The sequence below is a fragment of the Elephantulus edwardii genome, unplaced genomic scaffold, assembly GCF_000299155.1.
Source record: "Elephantulus edwardii isolate Elephantulus edwardi_28Jun2011 unplaced genomic scaffold, EleEdw1.0 scaffold00136, whole genome shotgun sequence".
NCBI classification, from domain to species: Eukaryota; Metazoa; Chordata; class Mammalia; order Macroscelidea; family Macroscelididae; genus Elephantulus; species Elephantulus edwardii.
Window position 1 is genome coordinate 919,561 of NW_006399886.1, and position 10,161 is coordinate 929,721.

General features: G+C 38.7%; 1 protein-coding gene across 1 annotated transcript in view; it reads right to left on the minus strand.

Moving 5' to 3' along the window:
• The window catches only part of LOC102866112 (malate dehydrogenase, mitochondrial-like), a 15,447-nt gene extending 6,023 nt beyond the window's left edge, over positions 1-9,424 (minus strand). Inside the window, exon 1 of the mRNA XM_006894145.1 lies at positions 9,218-9,424. Coding sequence (XP_006894207.1) covers positions 9,218-9,424 — 207 coding nt within the window. The remainder of the gene's footprint in view (positions 1-9,217) is intronic.
• Between the last annotated feature and the right edge of the window lie 737 nt (positions 9,425-10,161).

Genomic DNA, 10,161 nt, shown 5'->3' on the forward strand with positions numbered 1-10,161 from the left:
TATATTTTAAAGAAAGTATGATCAGAGTGCTCCTAGGAGGCAAAGATGACAAAGTGTCATCTTGCATGTTTAGACATGTTGTCAGAAAAGGCTGTTTCTTGGAGAAATACATCATGCTTGGAAAGTTGGAGGATCTGTGAAAGAGAAATATCCTCCACTATACACAGTGACTATAGCAATGGGCTCCAGTGTATCAGAGATGGTGAAGATGGTACAGGATAGGACAGGATTCAGATTTGTTTTCTATAGGGTAACAATGAGTTGAATTCAATTCAATGGCACCTAACAACAAAAGTCAATAAGAAACATTGTTGTTGTTATGATGGTGTTGATTGATTACTGTAGAGTCAACCAATGCACAGATGACCCTTCAGCAGATTTTCAGAGGCAGTGAATCACACAGGAGGAGACTGCCAATCCTTCTCCAGCGAAGCAGCTGGTGACCTCAAACCACATGCCTTCAGGATTGCAGCGCCTGAATATTAAAGAAATAACTATTCATTTAAGAGAGAGCTCTCATGGCCTAGTGGTAAGAAGCTGCACTAAAATCCCAAAGATGCGAGATTTGAATCCACCAGCTGCCCCACGAGAAAGATTGGTATGCTCCTTCCGTGTGATTAACTGATTCTGAAATCCTGCTAAGAGTCAGTTATGGGTGAGCTCTGACTTCACAGCAAACAACAACATACACTTGGGTAATTACGCTTGGGTGGCCTCTTTTGTAGTACTGCTAACTTAAAGATGGTGCTTCTCTGGTGCTTTCAATCCACCAGCGGCTCCACAAGAGAAAGTTTAACAATCTCCTCCCTTGAGATTTACAGCCTATAAAAACTCATTGGGATTTCATAGGGTCAGCTATGATTCAATTCTGATTTGATACCACTGAGAAAGAGAAGAGAATATATCCTATGAAGGTGAATGAAAATTTTCTGTGAGAAAGAGCTATGGAAAGACAATTTATAGAGAGAAATATATAAATACATAAATAAATACTACAATATACAATATAGTTATAGAAAGACTTCAGGTATTTTGTTCCTAGGGTTGCTATGAGTTGTCATCAACTTGATGACAATCAACAATAACAACAACAATATACAAGATATTTAAACAGAGACTTTGTGAGGGTGAGTAGGATTTCACCAGGTGGCAGAAGGGACTTAAAGATGTCATTCTCTGCCTGGAGAGGTGAGTCTGATAGAAGAGCTAGGTATTTTGCAAGAACGAGGTATGCTGAAAACTAGAAATAAGTTAGCAAAGGGGGAAATGGCACAAAAATGTGTAAGGGAGGGTATTGTGGAAAAAATGATCCAAAGGTTTCCAATATTTAAATAATCACTTGGTGGTGCAACCACAGTGGAAGGCGGTATGGCGCTTTCTCAAAAAGTTACAAATAGAGATACCATTGACCAAGCAATTCCACTACTGGGAATATACCCTAAAGAGACCCTAACTGACATCCAAGCAGATATATGCACACCCATGTTTATTGAGGCTTTGTTCACAATAGCTAGGAGTTGGAAACAACCTAAGTGCCCATCAACAAACGAATGGATAGAGAAGCTGTGGTATATTCACACAATGGAATACTATGCTGCATTGAAAAACAAGGAACTCATGCAATATTATTCAAAATGGGTGACACTGCAGGACATTATGCTGAGTGAAGTTTCTCAGCCACAAAAGGACAAAACAAGCATGGTGCCACCAATGTAAAACAGGACTGACCTTGGGTTTGGGGAGAGACTGAGAAAGATGGGTTCAATAATGTATACTGCACTGAAACAGATGAGGGAGAAAACTGTTTAGAAGGGATGTGTGACTAGGTATTTTTGCCATGAGAGGAGTCTAGAGCGATGGCTACATGGTGGAGTGGACCTGGGGGAGGGTTTGTAGAACAATAAAAGAATTTGTCTTTTACTTTTCCAAGAGGGTAGTGTACTGCGGGTGGGGGGGCTTGGGAGGGGAGAAAAGTGCAACAATGAATGAATGGAAATTAAAAAAAAATATTTGGAGTGCTATTTGAAAAACAGATTAGAAAAGGTAAAAGGAGACGTGGGAGGAAACTTTTTGGAGTATTGCTACAGGAGACCAAGATCAAGATAGTTTTGTCTTTTGTTTGGTAATTGGTTATAGGAAATAAATATAAATGAACGAACTTGAACCCTAGTTGTTAAGTTAAAACTCAAAACTCAAACCTATTACTGCTGAGTCAGAACCAACTCACAGTTGACCTTCTAGTGGGGATTTGGAGGCTGTAAATCACATGACAGGAGATTGCTCATCTTTCTCCCTTGGAGCTACTCGTGGATTAAAACCACCTGAAGGGCATCGCCTTTGGGTTAGCAGTCTTCCTCTCTTTCATTGGCTTTCTACCTTTCTCAACATGATGCCTTTTCTACAAGAAATGACCTTTCCCGATAATATGTCCAAAGTATGTGTTATGGAGTTTTACTATCCTTGCCCCCATTGTACTTCCTCCAAGACAGATTTGTTTTGTTTTTCAGTCCATGGGGTGATTCACCAACCAATAAAGTGTGGCAAAATAATGTTCTAGAACTAATGAGGGTAAACCACTAAAAACCTTATAGTTCCAGACTAGATCTCTTGGGACACTCACTATGGAGTCACAAATCATCATATTCTGAATAGGCCATGCTATATAGTAGCTGCATGGAAAGACCTGCATGGAGAGAGACATACCTGAACAGCACCATTTTTACAGCCACTTCAGTGCAACTGGCCATTGTGAACTTTACAGCCTCAGCATATTTAATATGGACAAGGATTAAGAAAACCAGCTGATAGCCAGAAGAGTTCAGATATATTTTAAGGTGTCTCAAAGATCTGCAGCTTTTTGAACCACCCCAAACTGAGACTTCAGTTATTATAGAAGATATATAGATAAATACATGATGGTAATAGTCTTTGTTAGACATACATATAATATGCATTGCACTGGGAAAATCTTCAGTTAGAGACCTCTCCAAATTATTGAGGAGTAATGATGTCAGTTTGAGGACTAAGGTGTTCAGATCATAGTCTTTCTGATTACTTGCTATGCATCCGAGAGCTAGACAATGAATAAGGATGATAGAAAAAGAATTGCTGTCTTTGAGCTTTGAGGTGTTGGAGAAGAGTACTGAACCTCCCATGAATGGCCAAGAGAACAAACAGAACTGTATTGGAGATGGTGCAACTGGAGTGCTCTTTGGAGGTAAGAATGATGGCCTCACAAACTTTGCACATGTTGCTAGGAGAGGCTGCTGTTCCTTGGAGAAGGACATGATACTGGGAAGGGTGGAGGGCTGGCAAAGGAGAGGAAGACCCTCATCCAGGCTGATTGACATGGTGACAGCTGCAAAGAGCTCTTGCATGTCAGAAAATGTGAGGATGGTACAGGAGAGAACAAGATTCAGATCATTTGTTCATAGGGTTGCTATGAGTCGTACTTGACTCAGCAGCACCTAACAAAAACAATAATATTCACAAGTTTACACATACATATAAACACACACACACACACACACACACACACACACACACACACACAAACATAGATATGTATGTAGTAAAACTTACAGAATCTGGGAACTGTGTCAAGCCGAAACCTATTAGAGAAGGAAAACTCAAGTATTTGCCACTATTCAGGATGATAGCAAAGTTGTAAAATTATACTCTGTGAAAGGCAGAAAATCTGTAAGACCTATAAAGTATAATTCTTTGAATTTTAGCTCTCACAGGTTTACTGTATGTTTAACTTAAGTTCTTTCATCTCAACAGCTAGTTAAGAAAGAATATTCACTAGAAGGAAGGCTGAAAGGTAGAAGAAAAGTAAAGAGCATTTTAGAAAGGGTCCACTTCCCAGTTTAGGTATGATAGTGAACTAATGCAAGTAAGTGAGGCATTTTTTTCCAAAAGGTGAGCACAGGGCCACTTTTCTTGCAACTTTCAGCCTAAATCTGACCCTGGGTACCTAACTGAGTTTGTGTCTACATTTTAAATTTTTACTTTGCTTGCAAAGAAAATCTTCAAGTCCAATTTTGCTTACAGCTTCCAATATATTTTGGAAGTATGCAATCTGACTGTCAATCAGCACATTCCCTACAACTTAATTGTTATGTTCTGCAAGTTCACATAAACCCAATTCAATATTCACAGTCAAATTTATACATACAAACCCTCTTTCCCCAAAGACAGCAAGTCACTGAAATATAGGTATGATATGGATCTCCAGGAAGGTGTTGGCAGTTTTGGAATATCAGTAACGTTATCCCACATCAACCTTCCAGGAAATGACACCGAACCACCACCAAAGCTTTTGTTATGTGTTACCCAGAAATATGACTCTCAATGGTGAATTCTTGTAACTTTATCTAAATGGATTAGTCCCAACAAGAGAAATATTATGTGTTAGCGGTGACTACTGACTGAGGTGGCAGGAAAAGCAACTCAATTTTTTAAAAAAATAATTTAAGTGAGGCTTTATTTCATTGAAAGTATTTGTCTATAGATTTAAAATACCTTTTCAAAAAATGAAATTTTCTAAAGGAATACCCGTTCTTCCATACTTGGGTTTTTACAATGAGGAGCAACAACAACACCCTTGCCATGGAGCATACCTTTGGTGTCACCTCTTTGAATGAAGACAGCTATTGCCCCTCTAAATGTAAATGAAGGCTCATGTAAATTTATCATACAGAGGAAGCAGACCAATAAAGCTAGTTAAGCCGGATGTGTAGCGGAAAAGAGTTGTACCATGGAGAAGAGATCAACAAAAAATAAATGAGAAATACTCCTAGGAGGCATTAGGGGTTAGGATGATGGTGGACAGGGAGAATTGTTGGATATTAGGATTATAGAAATTCTTATGGGCACTCAAATATTTATTCTACTTTCTTTTGTATATCAAGTAAAAACAAACATTTTCACTTCTTATGAAAAATCTTTTGTTTCTGTGTTGAATTGGAACAAACCCATAACTAACCCTCCAGCAGATTTTCAGAGGCAGTAAACCACATAAAAGGAGATTGTCCATCTTTCTCTCGTGGACTAGTTGGTGGATTTGAACCACATGTTTTTGGGCTGGCAGTGCAGCGATTTACCACTAGGCTAGCAGAGTCCCCTTTTGTTTCTACACAATGGTAATCTTCACACCATTAAAATTTTTGCATATGATCTTAATGAGAAGACTAGTCAACCTTTTAAATTTGAATATTTTCAATGTCCTACGCTCTAGTATTTATTATTTGCTTAAATGCTTTTGCTGCATACCTTACGTTTCAGAGAATTCTACCTTATTCCGCCCCCCCCAATGCTCTCCATCCTGCCCCTCTCAAGGTTGTAAATTTTTTTATGTATATTTTTAAATTTTGTTTCACATGTACATTTTTTTCACTCCCTCTCTCCACTCTTCTACGCCATGATCTTCCCCACCTGTCCTCTCCCCTTCCCTTTTTGTATATCCATACATAATATCCACACACATCTCCCTGGGTAGCAGCAGTCAGGGGATAAGGAGATGCATTGTACTGAGAAAATCTGCAGTTAGAGACCTCTCCACATCATTGAGGAGTGAGATGTTATTTTGAGGACTAAAGTGCATCTGATTCAGGCCATAGTCTTTCCAATTACTAACTATGTATCTGAGACCTGGACAATGAATAAAGACGACAGAAAAATAATTGACACGTTTGAGCTGTGGTGTTGGAAAAGAGCACTGAAAACCCCATGGATGGCCAAGAGAATGAACAGATATGTGTTGGAGATGGTGCAGCTGGAGGCAAGAATGATGAGGCTTTGCCTCACATACTTCGGGCATGTTTCTAGGAGGGGCTATTCCTTGGAGAAGGACATGATGTTGGGAAGAATGGAGGGTTGGCAAAAGAGATGACAACCCTTAACTGGGTGGATTGACACTGCAATGGGTTCTTGTGTGTCAGGAAGTGTGAGGATGGCACCAGATAAAACAGGGTTCAGATCTTTTGTTCATAGTGTGACTATGAGTTGTACTCGACTCTATAGCACTTAACAATAGCAACAACTATGATACACATCTCACTTATTATCCTTCTGTTTTTACAATAAGGGTCTTATACAGTATTTCTTCTTATGTGCTTGAATTAGTTCACTCAGTATAATGCTCTTTAATCTCTCCCATGTTATACAATATTTTTCAAAATTGTTGACCCTGAGTGCTGCATAGTATTCCATCCTGTGAATGTAACATAGTTTTTCAAGCTATCTTGTTTTTATGGAACATATGGCTTTTCGATTTCTTTCACATTTAAGCATTTCACCTTTAGCATATAAGTAGTGGGCACAGTATCATGGCAGGAAGAAGAAAACAAACAAACATACTCATTGTAGAGTTAGAACCAACAAATAGTTAACCTTATATTGGGATTCTGAAGCTATAAATTGCAGTGAGGGGCGTCTTCCCATCTTTTTCCCTCCTCGTTTGCAGAGCAGTTACATTAAAACCGCCAGAGAGGTGTGTCCTTTCAGTTAGTAATGCAGCTCCCTGTAGACTACTCCACCAGAACTCATTGTGGGAAGAATAACTTCCTGCAATTTCCAGTCTGGTTGCTAGCTTGTTGCTGTGGGAGGAAGGCACTCAGTGGAGCCAGCCTGAGTCACAAAACAGAATCTCTCCTTGACCTTGCAACCTCAAGCAATCCCTCAGCATGACACTCAAAGTCCTACACAGCTCACACAGAGCTGTGGTTTAGGTGGACGAGGGTGGGGCAATGAGGAGACCACAGAGAAGAGCAGAACTCTGCAATCTCACCTAAATCAGGCAACGCACCTGAAGAACTTGAGCCTTAATCAGAATTCCTCTTCCACCTGCACTGAAATTGTGAGGTTTGTTGCTACAAAAATATTCTAATGAATGTGTGCTTCTAGCCTGCATGCATTCTTATGGAACAATCTGGACAATCTGCTGCTACTGAAGCACTTCCGTTCTCACTGGTAAATTGAGACTTTTACAATGTGGAAAATTAACTGCATGGTGTTATTAAGATTTTAAAGGCAACAGAAGAGGAGAAAAATAGGGCTTTTTCTATTTCCAACCTCTTCCTCTCCTTCCCTCAAAAACACTGTCATTCTGAGAAAATGAAAGTCTCTGGCTTATTTGTGCTTACTTGTCTTTTATTGACTATGCAGAGAGACATTTACTTATGTGGATCATAACAAATAATAGATAACATTTAGAAGCATGGGGAATCTATAACACTTAATTATGCTCATGAGGAACTTGGACATAACCCAAGAAGCAAAAGCTCAAATAGAGGGGGGATAAAAGCATGGTTTAAAATCAGGAAAGGTGTGCATCAGAGTTGTACTTTTCTCCATATCTATTTAATTTGTATACAGAGCAAATAATCTGAGGAACTTGGAAAAAAATGTTGCATCAGGATTGGAGAAATATTTATCAACCCTCAGCAATATGCAGATGGCACCACCTTAGGTAGGTTGTAAGGTTATAACCTTAGGGAGGATGTAAGGTTGTTATAGGGTGCAAGTGGTGGGGTGAGTCCTAAATCCTATATGTATGCCTCTTGTCAGTCCCATAAAGTTAACTATTTCATGGGGTTGAGAGCATTTTATGTAGGTACAGGTTATTTATTACACTAAACATTAAAATAAGACTAATAGTATACATAAATACAGAGAGAATTCTTAACTATGTTGCTTTGAGAAGTATTTAATAACATAAAATATTTATATTTAAGTACCAAATTAAACTCAAAATAGTAAGACTACGTTATAGCTAATCATCATGTATAGCTTGTATTTACATATACCATGTCTATATCCACATCTATAAGAGTATTTTTTTTTTAGTTCTATCACTCAACCTATCTCTTCTCTCTGCCATCGCCTCTATCACCGTCCTCCCCTTCACCTTTGCTTTCCTAACCACTATAATTTTAAGAATATTAATAATCAACACTCTGGGTGCTTTGTAACATCTATTTTCCACACACATATATTTTGTAATTTTCTATAGGATTATATATATAGATACGGTTGGCTGTATGACACCTATATGACTTCTTGTCATAACATAGTCAGAAATCAGAAGCCTCAGATATTCCTTAGCTAAAAAAAAATTTAAAAAAATTACAATTAAAAAGTCATTCTGCCTTGAATTATTGCTGGTTTTAGACATTTTTACTCAGTTTTCAGTTTACATAGATTAAGAGTGGAAATAAACATTAAGATTATCTAACTCATGTTATTATCTTAAGTAAAATGAAATCCTTTGAAGAGCACTTGGAGGAAAAAAAATCACCAAGATGGTGAGGCAACTAAGATTCTTAATATACTATTACTTTAAGGCTATTACATAAGCTTGTTTGAAATGCCACTATTTTATTTCAGTGGCTGCTGGGATACATCTGTGCACATGTGCTTAAGAAAGATAGCAAGAGTTGGTATCCCTATCCTAAGATACATTCATGCATCACTTAATATTGACAATATATTCTGTAAATAAGGATATTAGGGGATCTGTTTGTGTGAACATGATACTGTAGTCTCATTCTGCGTTTTCTTTAAGGATCTCCAACAAATGTCATGCCTTAACAGTGATCATATAGATGCTGAAAGAGATTTGCTCCTGTTGGTCCCCAATCTATGTCATTAATAATTTCTCTATATCTGATATACACTCTTCTTGCATTTTAATTAACCTTGTAACTTTCAGTGGAACTGATCTTTTGTTTTGGGGGATTGTTATGATTATCAAATGCAGCATGCCTGAATTGCAAGCAGTAACATTCACAGATTTTCCACCTTTGTGCTGTTAATAACCTTTTGTTTAATTCCACATCAATGCTTCTCTTTTGTCTCTTGCTTTTGCTGTCACTAGCAGAAGTTATTACCAGCTTCACTGGTTTGTTGTTGTTTGTTGTTGTTGTTACTGATTGTCTTCAAAGTAGACTCATAGCGACCCTATGAAAAAAAGGCTTGAAGCCCCTCTACAACTCTGAACATTTATCAAAGTTCATAGAGTTTCTGGAGGCTTGTTTAGAAAGTGGATGCCATTCTTGCTTAGGAGCCATGATTTCCTTCACAGTAATGGTAATATTTTTTTTTTAAGAGTTGAAGATTTTTTTACTGAACATGTTACAAAAGGAGTTTAGGCAAAAAACCCCAAATCCCATGTAATCATCAGACTCCTCAGATTCTTCTTTTTTTTTGCTTGCACTTTCTTCTCAGCTGGAGCAGCAGCAGTGGAGGGGTCAGATCCTCCAGCCAGTGCTTTCCTGGCGGCTATGGCAGGTCCACCAGCACCCATGTTGCAGGTGAGGCTCCCAGTGTTGATATTTTCCAGGGCATTAGCAAACAGACCAGGCCAGAAAGGTTCAACGTTGCCACTGGCTGCCTTAATGAGAGCATTGATTTTATCCTCCATTACGGTCACCTCATTGTTGTGCAGGATGAGGCCAAATAGATGCAGGGGAGCTCAGAGACAGAGGCCTTGGTGTAGTGGTGCTACACTAAAGTCTGCCGGGAGTGGTGCTAGTCTCTGGATAAAGTGAGAGCCTCACCCCTATGTCGTCTAGCTCCCTCAGAAGAACTGAGCATCTTAGCAACAACTGAGGAAAAGGGTAATATTTTTGCAAGAAAATGAAACATATAATACTACAACAATTGAGAGGCGGTGATACATAGAATTGGATGTTACTATCTATAAATAAAACCATGCAATGCTAAATGGTAATTTTATTTAAGATAGATAGTACAAACATTGAGTCAGTACAGGTATTTATTATGGATATATATATATATTATTGTTGTTATGTGCTTTCGAGCTGTTGAGTCACCTGCGACTCATAGTGACCCTATGTACAAGAGCCCTAAACCCTGCTCTATCCTGTGCCAACCTCGCTGTCTCTGACACACCCATTACCCCAGTCACTGACTGAATCAATCCATCTCATTGAGGGTCTTCCTTTCCTGCACTGTCCCTCCACCCTCTCAAACAAGACTTCCCTCTCCAATGACTGGTCCCTCTTGCAACATGTCCAAAGTATGTCAGATGAAGCTTCAGAATTCTTGTCTCCAAGAAGGAACCTGGTCTCACCCTCTCCAGAATGAACCTATTAATTCTCTTAGCACTCTATAGTATATATTATAGGTTATGAATAT